A 16,984-nucleotide genomic window follows, 5' to 3' on the forward strand; every position below is an offset into this window, starting at 1 on the left:
CCTCTACAATACCACCCTGTAATCACTCCAGCTATATTCCCTGTTTATCTGCATCCATACACTGGCTATTAAATCAAGCTCTGTGTAACCTGCAGATTCACTCATGGCAAGTTTTTTGAGAACGCCAGCTTCTCAACAGTGCTCTAGCCTTATAAGATGAAGAGGGTAAGGACCTAGAGAAAGTGAAACACAGCTGGTGTTTGTCAGATCCCATATTAAAGTGCAGAACTTGAAATATATTTTAAAAAATCAATAGATAGAAACATTGGCAAGGAAAATAAGGCAGCACTGAGAATCAACAAAGAGGATATGTCAAGACTTTTTACTCTGGCTGTCAAGTATTAGGTGATTTAGAAGTCAAAGGAAGGGCCAATTCCCTCCCAGTAGGGAATCCAATTCCTACATTAGATTTTCTCCTGGTACACGGTAGCTAAAATTTTACTTACATGCTGAAATGTAACAGACTATTTCACCCCCAGTAAACTTGTCAGCAAGAAGACTGAGTTTAAGAGAATAGATGAAATAAGAAAGGGAGGTTTTGTTGAAGGGTTTGCAATATGAGTTTGTAAAAAGTCACAGTAAACCTAGTTTCTATGCATACCTGTATCTCGTCTTCAACATGGGCAAACAAAATCTTTCAAAGCTCTTTTAGTTGCTGGTAATGGCCTCACATGAAGATTAGATGAAGACTAAGGATTTTTAAATACTCCTGTGACCATAAGAGCTTACATTTGGAATAAAATGAAGATACTTTTGTTTTAATAATCAGGAGCAACTAGATAAAATCCCTTTCCTGCTTGCACAGAACTGAACACTGCCTGAGGATGTGTTTTACCCAGGATGGTCATCTTTGCGATAAATTACTTCCTATTTGGGAGAGTCACTTTCAGGCAACTCCTTGAGCTAATTTTGAATACAGGAAACAAGGTGGATTGTTCTTTGGAGCAAGAAATGACTCTTTACTGTGCTTGCATTGAACTTACCACAATGAGGTCCTGGTCTACAGGCACTAATGCAATTCAGTTATAATAACAATGAAAGCAGCAACTACTGCTCATACACTCCCACTAACGCTACAGACCCCAGAAATATGTGCAACCTGGTATTGACATTCAAGCTGAGAAAATATTTTTAATAATTTAATCCTATTCAATGGGTGTCAGTTGATCCTCTTAGAAAAACGTTGTTGATATTTCCTACTCCTTATCCGAGGACCATGAAATATTTTGCAAACATTAAAAATCACAGTATCTTATGAGGGTAGGTGACTAACATTAAACATAAAGCTGCTAGGACAAAGCAGAGAGCAGCAAAAGTAGGAGCCATCCAGCTGTATATTAGAAAGTTGTCAGCATCAACACAAACGCTGAGGAAAAATTAAGGAAAACTATTAAAATAACCCTCTGTTTGAACTTTGGGGTTGGGAGTGGGAGAACTCAATACATGATTTGCTAGCAAAGCAGGTGTTTGTCTATGTGGTGGAAATACCAGATGAAGGACAGTGTGCTCTCTTTGATACAGAGAAAGTACTTCACAGTTACAGTAAAAACACTGACAGCAAATTAGTCATTGCAGAAGTGTGAATATATAAAAAAAAAAGCACCTCTAGATTAAGATAACCCTGGATATTCCAGACACATCACTCACCAGCTACAAAAAGGTGGGACCTAAATCACATCAAAAGTTAGAAGTCTCAGTAAATATTTCCCTAACCAAAAGTTTCCAAGCTATACAAACTCCTGTATAAACCCCCAAATGGCAAGTTAATTGCATAAAAAATTCCTCACCATGTGACTTCACGTATAACTACTTAATGTTTTGATTTTACCACAGCTTATACAAAGCCTTGTATTTTTAATAGAATAAACTCGTGGAGTCCAGTGATCAGCTGAACAAAAAATAATTTCAGCTTAGATCCAATTAAAATAAAAGGCTAATTCTCACAGCTGTTAAGAATTTCTTGACGCTCTGAGTTAAGTATGCCCCAAGTCACATACAAAGATAAAATACACTGTGTTTACTGTTATACATACACAGGGATACAAACTATACACATAAAGTGAATTAGAGCAAGTGTAGTCAGAGAAGTACAAAATTCACCCAGCAGAAGAGGATGCTGATGCAGCCAGAAATAAGTGATCCCATAAGCCTGGACAATCTTACTGAGATTTAAATATTTGCCTTTTCTGTAAGAAGAAATAAGCAGAGCATTCTTGTACCATCTAGTGCTTTAGATCAAGGAATAGCAAAGTTTTCTGCAATCTGGTATCAGCCACAGACCTTCTGGACAGGATCAAAAGTGACAAGACAGGTGAAGATAAGAATTCCAGGGACTGCATCAGTGACTGAGACTTACCCATGGACACTTGTTCTGTTTAATTTCATAAGACAGAAGGATAAGTACTGGAAAGAAAACTCATCAGTATATAACTTTAGAATGCTACACTTAACGATTTTGGTCAACTGAAAAAAAGATCTTGTAAAATTCAAAGAGGTAAATGAAAAGAAACGCTGATCAGAAACAGAAAAGGCCTATTAAAATTCTTTAAATGCTCTAACCAAGTGCATAAATCTAAATAACAAAATATTCTTCCCTCTCCTCCCTCCAGTAGAAACCATAGGATGCAAATGTCAAAAAAAGAGAAAGTCAAGGACAGTGCTAACATATTGTACTACTTCTCAGCATCCTGAAAACACTCCATGAGTTACACAAAGTGTAAATGAATTTAGCCCTTCACAAGCTACATAAGCCAGGCACACTGGTCATAAACATGCACATGCCTCTAAAGCGAAACAGTATCTAACCATTTCAGATAAAAAATGAAAATCTTTTTCAGACCTATGCAGTGAAAATTTGTGTCCTGGATTTCAATACACAGGATGTAATTAGTCAAATTAAAATTAACTATGTATACTACTATAAAGAATGCCATGGGATCTCAAATGATAATCACATACTGGATACGTGTCTGGATACGTGTATATATGTGCATACATATATACATATGTGTATTTGATATGTGTATATATCCAATCGCATATTGGATATATATCTCACATCTGAATATCCTAAGTATTGCTAGACATACAAATAACATTTTCATACAGTACTTTAAAAAAGTGCTTTTTGGAAAGCTGTGTTATTCTTAATATCAAGTAAATAATTATAAAATAAATAATTGATATTTTAGGACTTGGTATTGTTTGTAGAATGTCTGAGAATAAATTAGGATATTCTTAAGTTTTGGCTATGCAAAAATCACACTTTCATTGACTAAATGTTTTCCTTCTTAGCGCTACTGAAAATGCTTTACTAAGCTTAAAAAAAATCTTCCATTGGGGTTTAATGATTAAAGTACAGTATTTCATTTCCATGAGAATTTGGTAGAGCCCGTAGAACATGACAAACTGAACACAAAGTTCAGAACACAGCTTAAGTAAGATTTTTTAAAAAATCCAAATTACTCAGATGAAATAGTCAATATTGGCTCAATTCTCTGTTCAGTAAATCACAAAATACAGCAAAGGGGCTGTGCCACAAGAGAACTATGTTCACCAAATGCTGAATTCCTTTAATTTACACTACACTGGCTCTATTTAAATAATTGTTTAATTGTTGCTTAAACTGTATTAAAAGTAGTTGTGATTAGCTGCATTCACCGAGTAATCTAAACCAATTTTTTTTAACTCTGCTGTAAACTCAATATATTGCTTCTTGACCAAAGGGAAGGGCCTGGCCCAGCAATTCCGACTCACAAATATCCCTGCCGACTGCTAATATTCATCAGGGACGCTGTAACTTTTTTTTTTTAAAAAAAGGATTTTCATTAGATTGTATTTCAGTCAAAACTTATGCAAAATCAAAAAGCTATACTTGAAAGCTTACTTTGTGACTAGATTGAAACCCAGAAGTAGAGGAAGTGGAGGAGAGGCATCTTTGGGGCAATTCACCTGCAGGGAATGGAAATGCCATGGCAGAAGGCTGCCAAGCAACAGTGGGTGCTGGAGGCCTCCCCATCTCTCATCTCTGGCGACTCTCTCCAATTTTGTTAAAACCCTAAAAGAAAGGCCTGACCGAGTGTGCAAACAGAAGGAGCTTCCCTGCACGGCGGGAAGGGTGGAAAGGCATTATCCTTCCCATGTATTTGCTTCAAAGCATTTTGAAAAACCTGTCTTGTTTATGATCTATATATATTATATCTTAATGTTGATTAGCTTTTTGTCCTTGGTGGGATCTTAAGTTATTTGTGTCTAATTCCTACCCAAGGACGTTACTCTATTAGACTGAAGCCAACAAAAGATGGTCTATAAAGAAGGGGTGCAGGCTTGGTAACAACTAGAAAATAAGACTAACACTAATGAAGGACAGATATTGTTCATGTAAGAGTCACCCAGATTTTCAAAAGATATGTAATTTAAGGAAAACATATATAACAACAAATGCATTTATAGTGAGTACACCTATACATGTCAGCAACCCACAAGTGAGGATTGTATTTACAATCTAACAAGCATCATTGTTATAAAATTATTCCTTAGAGCAATGGAATATTATGGATTACCTTAGTAATTAATGAAATTAATTAAAGGCATACATAAAAGATTCACTTTAGGAGAAAGATGCATAAGATGTATTGCTCCAGCTAACTGAGCCTATTTGAGAGCACTGTGCTCTCTCGGCAGGAGATACACCAACAGGTTCCCGCAGCTTTCTAAGACTCTGGGAAAGCAGACTCTGCTGAGAATTGCCGCACAAGCACCTCCTTGTGGCAATGAAGCCGTAAAAAGGATGCTATCTGAAACTCTCTTGGGATTTTGTTTCACCTTCTTTGATGGAAGCTCCCTGCAGATGTACTTGCAGGAATCTACTGAGGAGCAAATCTCCAGCAAGACGTTCAACTTAGAGAGGGATTGCAGAATTGCTACCCTAAATCAAACACTTGTGCTATCTGTACTGTATATCTCTTCAAGCTCTAAATGTCTTTCCCCACAATGCATGATCAGTGACTAATATAACGAGGACCTAATCTGGGAACTATCACAGTAAAAATATATGCACATATTTCAATATACAAACACCCAACTTTCAATTCAAAAGATGTGAACTCAGCACATCTCTGTATAAAACTCAGGATGACAAAGTTACTAATCTACGTGACAGAAATACTTAGGGACACATGACTTGAATGATATTTTAGAGATACTGATCAGTGGTTCCCGAGGCTTTGGTTCGCTGGAAACAGGCTAGTAAATCTGCCTGCAGGCACACAGTGATGTCGTAGCTGTAGCCCAGACTGGCAAGGAGAGCAAATTAGTGTTCAACAGTCCTGCAGTGAAATTAATGAAAGTTATGGACCTTTTTCACAGCTCAAGTATTGTCATTCTAGCCTTAACATCCTTACTATACAGCCTAATACAATTTGAGAAATCTTTATGTGTATCCCCCACAGGTTATCTGACATGCAGATGACATCCTAAATGTCTTAGCTGCTCACAAATAAGGGATGAACAACTTTTTGACAGTTAAGATACGCAAATTAGTGAAAATGAGGTCCTAGAAAGATGATCAGAAGAAAAAAAAAGGTACGATTTAGGTAGAATTCAAGTATACTTTCTGACAAGTACTTAAGGTAAAAGTCACAGAACAAAAGTTCACTCTCCACAGTGAGTGCAGAATTGCCTATTAAAGCCTGATGTTTATCCATTTTTCTCAGAGGAATTTTTCCTTATTACTAGATGAAATAAAAAGTATTCTCTTGTTTTGAAAGCTGAAACATTTTATTTGTCAGTACCCAGCTGTAATCCCACAGTGATTATGTGTCTGGTGGAGATATTGGCTAGTTCTATAAAAATTCTGGTGATAATCACTTGCCTTTACGTTACATACTAGATGGTAAATTGAGACGGCAGGTAGATTTTTTTCCTCTGGGGAAAAAAAGAAATGAAAAACTTCTCAGTAAAGCAGGCAAAAAATGAACTATTTGCTTCCAAAATGAAAATTTCTTCCACTCACAAAGAAATACTTTAATCTAGATGATTTACTGGGCTGTAATAAGATACACTATATCTTCACAGAAGAGATGAAGTGATACGATAGTGATTTCCATAAAGGGTGGCAGAAGAGGCTCCAAGAATCAAAGAATGGGAAAAGATCACTCCCCTGACGTCACTGATCAGTTACACAAATGGTGCTAAAAAAGATGAAGAATATTTGAATAGCAGTATTGTCTAACCCAAGATGAAGCAACCAGAACAAGAGAGTTAGTAAAAGGCCTGAAGGAGGAGAAAACCCAAAACCACCAAACCCTGTTTCTTTGATTCAGTAATTTTATTCTCTTTCTGTCCATTGAATCAACGTCAGTAAGAAGAACATTCTTGAAAAAGAGTGGTTAACCTGGGCCTGACAGAGCCAAAAGATTTGAAAGCTAAGAGGTGATTATAAAATACCAAAACAAAACAAAAGAAGACAGTCAATGCTGCCTCTTTAAAGCTTTTAGATGATCCTTACCTACACAGTTACAAAAGTTAGCTCAAAGCATATTTTTTCTGGTTTTCACTCCTAATGGTTTCTTTTTACAGCAAAACAAAGCCTGCAAAAAGGGCTGTTCATGGCAATTCCATTAATAAGTCTGTATGAAGACATTTTTCCCCCCTGTCTGGCCTATATCTTTATTTCTGTTTAATAAATGAATACAAAAAAAATTGCAGGGCAAAAAACAGTGAAGAAAGTGTTGCAAGAAGACTATATTGCCCTGCAGTCAATTTTCTGGTCAAAGTTTACAATGAAAAATTACTACTAAAAAAACAAGAACAAAACCAAAAAACCTCAAAACAAACCTCCAACTTTGTCCAAAACCCCCGCTCCAACCACTGGAGATAAAACTTAATGAATGAATACTATTACAAAAACAACACATAGATATAAGTTTCCATTTCATCAAGGTAAGGTCGTCTTGTATGTCAATACATTCTGTGACATGCTTTAAATCGAAGACTGAAATTGAGACACATGTCTCCATTAGCTCACTGGCATCATATGAAACACCTGGACAAAGATTAACTAGACATACAGCTATGCCTTTTCTTTATTTCCAGAAATACACTCTATAAAGGTAGCTATAGCATAAACACTTAATGATCCCTCTACTAAAATATTGCTCAGATATTAAAAAAAAAAAAAGACAAGACAAGAAAAACACTGCTCTAGGCTTCAACATTCAGCATGAACCGCTGATGTGGGCTGAATCCTTCTTAAATAGATATGATTATATTTCAATGTCTTTTATGATTATGACAATTTTGACAAGATAATCATCTCCTCTGAATAGGACTTTTTAAGGTTTAGAGAAATAATGTAAGATTTATTAAATAATCTGTCAAATTATCTATGAACCCTGCTTTCAAAAGAAATCTTATGATCTCATTAAAATAAATACAGAAAATCTATGCCTGATATTATAAATAACAAGTACCAGTATCACTGGTATACAAAGGAGAGATCTAAAAGGACAGGAACTTGCAAGATTCAAAAGCTGATAGCATAGCTTTGTTCTCTTAAGATAATCAACAGAAGTTTCTGTGTTAAATATGCTGCACGCTAGGTCAACTTTTGAACGGTGGTCTTCAAAATGGAGGGAAAGGAAACAAGTCTGTAGCTACGTTAAAATCAAATAATCTAAATATGTATATTGCAGGCTTATTTCTCTTTCCTTCCTCCATACTTTGTTGCCTCTTTTCTCTTATTGCTTTCGGGGAAAAGCAAAAACCAATTCTACACAGCACAATGATTACACAGAAAGGGAAGCACAAGGACAAGCAAAAATCAATAGTAAGTGTCTTTAAAACAAATCTTTGCTAGAATTCTCTTTTCAGGAAGAGCAGGAGAAAATAAAGGAGTGAAACCTGAGATGATGTCAAGAATGAGAGAAATTATGAATTTTAAACATCATTTCAATTTCAGTTTTATATTTTCATGCTTCTTTTAGGGAAGGATAGGACTGAGCAAAACTAGAAAGAAGTGTATGGTGTTTACTTTCCTGTGATGTAAATACAGCTGGCAGGAGAAAGAGGACAGGAACATCTCTGAAAGCTCCACAAAAAGGGTTGCTTCTCCTTAACTCTGTAAGTAGGAAGACTCCCGCCGCCATTGATGATGGTCTTACCCTAGTAGCCCAGCACTGCACTGGCAAAATTCAAGTGTCTTCTGCCTCTTACACTGGGTAAATTACCCTCTTTTAATTGAAAACTGCTCTTGGAGAGTAAAGGGTGAATTAATCAAGCAATGCAAGGTGACAATGCAGGCAAAGCTTCTTATCAAGACACTTCAAGATAAAAAACATACTATTATCTGAGAGAATGCTACATCTACAGAAGGTTTTCCACCTAAGCTACTTGAAAGACATGACACTGCTGTGATGTCACCATATCAGAGCATGATAGAATTGAAACTCCTACCCGTCAATACCATCACGAGAATAAGCCCCTGCACGATTCCCACTGATTGGCATTCTACATTACAACCACTTCATCAGAAGTGGTCCCTATCACTCGGTGAGAATGAGGAGCCAACAGCCTACGCACAAACCTATTCCAAGTACAAAATGTCATTTTATTTACCACTGCGTTTCTGAACGGCTATTTAATGCTACAAGGTTAGTTCGTTCAGAAGGCATTGTTCCAATACTTCCTAAAGCTGAAGTACTAAACAAAGGCATAAATAACATGAGTTATTTAAAGAGCTGAATGGTTAACAGCAGTAGGAGAAATCCAACAATCAGTTTGTAAGAGGTTTTAAGTGTAGAAGGCTACCTTCTCCAGGGAAGTTAACTGAAATTCAAAGACATGAATTTTAACTTCATAAATTTTGTTTTCAACATTTTTTATACACTTTTTTACTTTAAGATTGGAAAAAACAGCCAAAAATTATGCAATGATATAATAGAAACACATGGACTTTTAAAATATTTAAAAGCTGACTCACCAGTCTCTTTATAATTCTCAACAAAAGCTTCAGTTGTCGTGTATCTTTTTTGGACTTCAGTACTTCAGCAAAGCTGTCCATGTTTTCCGGAGACATGCTCTCCTGACTGTTCCCTCCATACAGCTGAACCAACAATGATAAGCACTGTGAGGCACTCTCAAATATTTCAGTATCTTCACTGGGAAGCTAAAAACGAACAAAAAATGAACAAACAAAAATCAAATTCCAATTTCAGAAAAATTGTGTATCACTGGGGATCTGGAAAGGTATTAACATTTGCATTGTGCCAGGAAAGAAAAATTTCTAGTTGAATGACTCCAAAATTCCATTAATCTAAGCTTAACAAAGTGATGAAAATATAATTAAAATATATCTGTTTTTAAGCAGCAGTATAACAACATCTCCACTATGATTTTATCAAATAGCCTATCTATAGCGGCACCATAGAAGTACTGAAAATGTTGCTCCCAACTCTGTTATTTTCAGACAGTATCTTTTGCTTTAAATAGAAGTAGTAATAGCAGAAAGTATCATTACAGCCATGATGTCTAATCTTCTACACAATGCACACCATAAAACTTTATTTAATTATTTCTAAATCAAGTCTATGGCTTCTGGTTGAGGTAGTGTACAGGCTATCTAACTATTTAATAGATTTTAAGTTTTCACAATAGGAGGTACGCTTTGCAGATTTTAAACATTGTCCTGAATTCAAGCTTTTCTGCACTTCTTTGAAGACCAGAGCAGGCCCCAGCAATAGGATGGAAAAACTCTTTCCTGGGAAACAAAATAATGGAAAAGATATGGGGGCATGGCTAATAATTATCTTTAAATGAGCTTCAGGTAGTATGAGACCGCTATCAAAATGATTTATATCTTTCTTGAAAGTACAATCTGGATATAACAAGTAGAGATATTAAATTAGGCTTGTATTTTGCACTGTTGGAATGACAACGGGAATGCAATGCCTAGTTTTGGAGCACACATTACACGAAAGCTAGTGAAAAAATCATAGAGGTTTCTTGGGAACAGGCAAGAGGACGACAGCTTGGAAAACATAACAGCAAAAGACTGAAGGAATTCAGCGTCTATAGCTTATCAAAGGGAGGGTTAAAGGGCACTTAATCATATTCTTTTGGTTACATGTGAGAAAAATCAGGCGGAGAATCGGCTAATTCCTTTACCTGAAAAAGGACTGGTAAAGAGACAACGGCTCAAATCTTTATCTAAAGCAATTCAGATTATAAGGGAGATAATACTTTGATTGATTGATTGACTGATTTAATAAGAGCAATTAACCACTGAAACAGCTTCCTTAGAACAGAGAGATATAAATTGCCTGTGATGGAGATTATCACAATAATAATTTTTTTTCCTAAAACAAAATAACAGAAGTCTTTACTACAATGAGGAATTGATTTAGGAAAGTCCAATGTCTTGTGTTATATAAAATCCTAGACTAAATGATTACAATAGCCTTTTCTGTCCTTACTGTCTATGAGCTGAACAAAATAAGCTATAGAAGTGTAAAAACACCTCATCACTCCTACTCAGTTTTTTAATTCCAAAAATACTATTTAAATACAAAGAGGCTAGGTTAAAGTACAGTTAACAGACTATCCCTACTGACAATAAAAAGGCAACAATTTATATAATCTGTCCAACCATTTATATAATATGCCCAACCATTTCAATAATGATAATTTAATCTGCAGTGTGAACTTCCCAAGCTTTTTCATTTTAAGGAAAACCCATACAGTTACTCTAAAGCAATCTGGGAACATATCATCAGACATATACTCCTTAAATATTCAAGAAGCAATTCCCCAGGGATCTGCATGCAAATACAATCCTGTTTTCCATTAGCTTCATAGAGCTGGCTGTTTAAAACATACTGAACTGAGATGTAAGCTCTGAATACATAGCCCCAAGACATATCACATTCTATTTGACCTAATGCTATGCAAGTGACAGGACCACAGCAGTTATTTCTTCCACAGTTTTGCTGTACGGTTTTCCTTCATTCCAAACTAAATGCCACCTATTCGATTGTTTTCTTTTCAACACCCAGAATTATCTAATAACATCATCAACATAAATACCAAGGCTAAAAAGGAGGAAAAGCTACAAATAGTAACAAGTTTTATAGCTTTATTTATATCTTCAATCCTTATCAAGTAAAAAAAAAAATTCCACTGATCTCACTGCGGGCTTTGATCGACTTGTATTTCCTTCACTGAAAAAATAAAATGCTGTCAGATAAAGGAAGGAAAAATTAAACTACTTTAACGTATCTCTCTCATCCCTTTTAAAAGCAGCACTCTAACTTACGGTTTCTTACTAGATCAGTGTAGACAGGTTTATCAACCACTCCCTGAAGAAAACCACAGTACAAGAACTATATTCAATTCTCAAGTGTTGTTTGTGGGCTAACCAAAAATAAAAGAGCAGTGAACATTTGGACGGATACACCCTTGCCCTGGAGGACTAGCCAGTGAAGGCTAGATTCCTGGGCTCCATAAGCACAAAATTCCACGTGTAATCAGTAATCACAACAGCCACACTTTGAAGTGAGACTGTTCCCAAGGTCGTCTTCTGAGATATTCACTAAATACCAGAGCAGTGGAAAGGTGTCAGTCTCTGCTGAGGACTGCCCCTATAACAACCTTGTGTGAAGAAATACATTAAGCACCGCATCCTTTGCAGTTCTTCCTGACGCTAGCAGAGTACATGACTCCCAAGGAAGCAAATGAGCGTGTCCCGTCTGTTAGCATTATTCCCACGGAAGGCTGTCTTCAGCAGGAGTCCCCAGATAGCAAGACAGTGCAATATTTTGCCCTAGGTAAGGAGAAGCTGGGCTCAGGCCAATGGCTTTGCTTAACTCCTCCCTGCATGCCCAGCCCTTTATCACCATTGCTGCTGTTCTTTGCCCCTCAACAAGAGAAAGGAAAAAGGAAAACCCTGAATCTCTCCATCTAATATGTTATGTCATCAGATAGGCTTGCTCTTCACAGGATATCAAGCTGTCGGGGACCATCCTCCAAACGTAGCCCCCAGTATCACTCCAGTGTTCACAGTACTCGCTAGCCATGACATGATCCTATTCAATCACAAATACCAGTGAAGTCCCTCATCGCCTGTTTTACTTCAGGCTTTTCTGCTCCTCTGCTTCACCAGAGACTTTTTGCGCTTCAGTGCTATATAGAGTTTGGGGAGCAAGTTGCTGTCATCCTGGAAAATTGCAGGGTAAAACAATACCAGCATATATCTTTGATGAATAGGAAACAAGCTGGGAATTGGAAAGACTGTATTTACTCCGGAGGGGATGAGAATCATTGGCGTACAGTCTAACCCATCAATAATTAAGGTGGAAGAGGAACTCTCAGCAACATCCTTATTTAAGTATGTACGCATCAGCATTTTTCTCTATAACTCCTACCGTTTTGCTGTTTCACTACTGACAAGTAGTGATTTAGATGTCAGAAGTAGTAAGTTGGTAATGTGAAATTTAACAATGGCTGCCAGTCAGTGTTTATACTTTTATTAATGGCTATAAATAGTGGAGGATCTGAAGAAAATTATTAGTATGAACAAAAGCAATGACTGAAAATATAATAAATATCTGTAACTATAGAAAAAACAAGAAATGAAAATTCAGCTTTCAAGTAAATAGTATCTCATGTCTAAGAAAACCAGCAAAGCTAAAGTCATGTTTCTAGACAATGCATATAGATGGATGGTTCATCTCTTAATTACCAGAAACAGCGTTCCGATTATTTTTCTAATCAAAACAATTCCATTTGATATGAAGAATTACATTTCAAGCCTTTGAAATGCATCTATAGTTTTTTATGACAGCAGCTACTTAATTTTTTGCTCTTTCAGGGGAGGAGAAACCCATGAAAAACTAGACTTCTAATTCTTTAAGAAAATATCTGGCCCTTAATATTTCATAATTACATCAAAAAACTCTAGTGGCCTTTCGTTTTTTTTGGTTTTTTTTGAATTATCAGTATTAGGATTATGGATTCAGCCCTTCAGCAAGGTAGAAACATTAGTACTCCTTCTACTTGCAGCTGTTAATATTCTGGGCTAGTATATAGCTTGAAGAAAATCCAGCACCTTAAAATAAATTACTGAACAGCTAAAGTAATAATTTTTGCCATTCTCTAACTCAGAACAGTAGATTTATTTTTCACTTCAAAATTTTAAAATAACGCCTCATGACAAGACTTTTGTGCAATGAAGATTGTGTATTACCTTTTACTTATTTTTTATGGCCATGTTATAACCTCGTGTAAACAGGCTCATAACATAAAATACTACTTCCTTTCTAGATAGAACCTGCTGTGTGTATTTTAAGGTTAATGTGGTGAAGAGCAGGAAGTTTCTTGTTATTACACATCTGTATTTCTGCAGTCTGTTGTCAAAAACCGCCTTCATTTTGAACCAAGTTGCAGTGTGTTCATGAATTGCAAACCATTGCAAGAAACGTGTGATCGTTTGAGCTGAAGTGGCAGTTTTCACACTGTTGGAGTTGTTACAGCATCTAATTTTAGAGCTACAATGAAACAGTCTGGATTACCCGTCGGGGACACTATTTCAGCGCATTAATGAGGTTATACACAAAGAGAGTTTATTACGATAAGAGGTAGATGTTCATTAGATCAGTAATGTGATTACAGAATGTGCTGTAAAGGAAGCACCATTGGGAGCTATAGGGAAGATGATTTTGCAAACATTAAACAAAATGTAAAAGCAAAACATCATTATTAAATTTGCTAACTTTACTATGCTAGTTTTACTAGTAAATATGCACAGTTTTAAATGAGAAAACAAAATATTATATTTTGGCTTAGGGCAAAATTGTCATCCTCCTACGTAAGGGAAAATATTTAAAAAAAACCAATACATTTTCAGTTCATTTTAATCTAGCCTAATTGCTGAGAAGCTAAATCCCCATTCTGAAATTCTGTGTTTGTGACAATATATTTTTATTTCCTCCGGTGTGCTTTTGTTTGTTTGGGGTTTTTTTTGTTGTTTGTTTGGGGGGTTTTTTGTAGTGTTTGTTTTTTGGTTTTTTTAGGGAAGCTCTGCAGAAGAGAACTCTCCAAATATAATTCACAGGTAACATTTTAAATACAATAACAGTAATATATTATACAATACAGGAAATAAACATGTCTTTCCACTCAGACCACAGAACTGCATGTATTCCTAAGAAATGGGAAATAAAAGTCTACATGTTTATCATTCTTCCGCAGCCACTTTCATTATTCATTGGCAAATACCTTCACGTGCTTTGAAACTGAAGTTAGGGCACTGCCTTAGAGCCAGTACAACGCAGAGACAGAAAGGACCTGGAGGAGATCAGCTCATGCATCCATGCGCATTGAGGCTTCATATTTGTCCTCATCATGTTTGCACATGATGAACTGGTCTTTCAACAGCAATATACAGAGCGCAGTAATCAACTGCAAATTTTACTAGTAATACTATAATGAAGAAGTAGACAAGCAAGGTTCTCTCCCAGCAGTCTGGCAGGCTACAGAAAAGACTGGAAGATCTACACCTAGGACCTAAATCTAGGATCTACAGAGAAATGAAACTCTTTTTTATAGGTACTGGCAAGGTTTCTGAAAACTTTCTGAAAATCCACGCTGAAGTAATTTAAAAAGTAAGCAAACCATTTTTTTTTTTGGTATATGGTACATCAAAAAGTAGAAGGTATTTTACATCTTACATAATTGCTGCAAGTTTCAGTACAATAATCAAATTACATTTATGTGCAAGCAGAGAAACACTATGCAAAAAAGCTGAGTGTAATTAACTTTTAAACACAAAGTTGCCAAGCAGAAGACTAAATGCTCAATTTATTTTCCTCTTATTGATCAATTAAGGGCAGATAGATCAGGGGATTAAATATTGAATTCTCCATATTTGCAGTGTTTTCTGCATGACAGAATTTGTAATTATATCTTCTTTTGCATTCTTAAAAACTCTGAAGTTTCATTTACGTGCAATCTAGGGTTCCTACACTTGCTTTGCTACGCCCTAAGTGATAGGCTAAATCATAATTACAGTACGGAAAAATTTATTCTAATTTTTTGATATTTTCAAGTTTAACTCACATTGATTTTTGAGGGATTATTAAGAGAGATGAACATGTAGAACTTAAGGAAAATAAATAAACAGACAAGTCAATGGGGCATGGAACAATCATCTACTTGAGGGATATACATATTAATGTAATGAGGGAAAGCAATTATTCAAATTGACAGAAGAAACTATAAATAAGGTAACATTGGTAGAAACAGCAAATCAGAGAAAATAATTTTAACTCAGCATCTTAAAGTGATGGTTAGTTCAGAATTTAAGACCTCTGTTATCTCCAGAAAATAAAGTTCACAAAGAACTGAACGGCTCAAAGCAGTAATAAATGGTTATGTAGCCACAGAGCTCAATGAATACAGAGAACTAGTGTTGGCAGCTCCACAGAACTTAAGCTTAGGTACATCTGAGTCTTTTTTGAGGGGTAGGAAGCATATACATCTTGAGAGACCCGCTAGACTTCACAAAGAATCTAGTCCTATTTAAAAAGATTAGAGGATAAAACCTTTTAAACACGCGCATCCTAAATGTTAAAATTATTATTTGGTTGTTCAAATGCTTCCAAACTTAACAGGAAATGTTTAATACAGCAATGGGTGAAGGATATAAAATTTAACAAACCTAGTGGAAATAACGTTCATATATCCAGTCAAGCACATGTATGTAAAGAACAAAACATACACACAACAAGAGAATATCCCTCACATTTACAAAATCTTTGACAAAATTCAAAACCAAACCCAAACAAACTAAAGAAGCATCAGCAGTGGTCTTTACTCTTTACCTGCATTTAAACATTTTCAACGTATCAGAATCTGTAGAAATACAGAACAAAGCAAAACCTAGTGGTAATTTGCAGCCATGCTTCTGACACAAGGGGAAGTCAGAATCTAATCAGTACATGCTAACTATAGAATTATCCTATCCTTTCATTAAAAACTTATAAAAGACTTCCAGGTGGTATAGGTGAGTACAGCTTGGCCTCTAATTTTCTGTTCTTTAGAGAGTTAATGGAATTTAAATTTATGACTAGTTTTACTTTAAAGGAACATTTGCATCTTTTCATGTCTTACTATTTATCATATGTAGTGATTTTAAAAAACTAATAGAAAATAAATTAAAATAATTGATAAAGACGAAATATTATATAGTTAAAATCCAGTCACTTTGTTTTAGATCATTCAGTGAACATTTCCAAAAAGCCTTTGTCAATAGCTGGTTAAAATAAATTCATCATTTAGGACTTAGCAACAAGTATAATGACAAATATTAATAAAAAAGGAACCACACTCTTCCCCAAAATAGAAGATGACAGACAGTGCTAAAGATAGTAAGAGACTCACAGGTATTTATATCATAATACATCTGAAAACCCATATTTACATGAAGGGAAAAAAAAAAGGAGGCTGGAAGAGAACTGAATCTGAAATGCCTCTAAGTGAAATAACCTGGAAAGGACAGTGTGATATGCCACAGGGAAATTCTCACATACCATTTTAATGGCTTTATGTTGAATAAAGTGCTTAGGCAGCCTCTAAAAACCCTGTCCGGCTCAAGAAGCATTCCTCTACTACACGCTATTACACACAGAGCCAAGACAAATCTCTGGCACAGTATGATGGAGGTTGAGCTGATGGGATGCATCAGGGCCACAATACAGCACTCTGTGAAGATTTCAATGAAGCACTGTGACATCTAGTAAACCCTGGAAAAGACTGACTTTAAACAGACAGACTTCAAAGATGTTTACAGATCACCAGGGACCATTCCCACTCACAAATTCCTCAGGATCATGTGAAAATAAAATTAAACCCTGGAGAAAAACTCAGAAGGCTCAAAACCAAGAAAATAATATTTAAAAGTCATCACTCACGGCAAACTAATTTCAAATTG

At 35.8% G+C, this 16,984-nt stretch overlaps 1 protein-coding gene across 7 annotated transcripts in view; it reads right to left on the reverse strand.

The window, feature by feature from the left end:
* The window catches only part of ULK4 (unc-51 like kinase 4), a 248,934-nt gene that overhangs the window by 49,713 nt on the left and 182,237 nt on the right, over window positions 1–16,984 (reverse strand). For all 7 annotated transcript variants that reach the window (XM_074575248.1, XM_074575250.1, XM_074575252.1 and 4 more), the window contains one exon: window positions 8,981–9,166. In XM_074575248.1, the coding sequence (XP_074431349.1) occupies window positions 8,981–9,166 (186 nt within the window). The remainder of the gene's footprint in view (window positions 1–8,980; window positions 9,167–16,984) is intronic.

The sequence above is a fragment of the Larus michahellis genome, chromosome 2 (genome assembly GCF_964199755.1).
Source record: "Larus michahellis chromosome 2, bLarMic1.1, whole genome shotgun sequence".
Lineage (NCBI taxonomy): Eukaryota > Metazoa > Chordata > Aves > Charadriiformes > Laridae > Larus > Larus michahellis.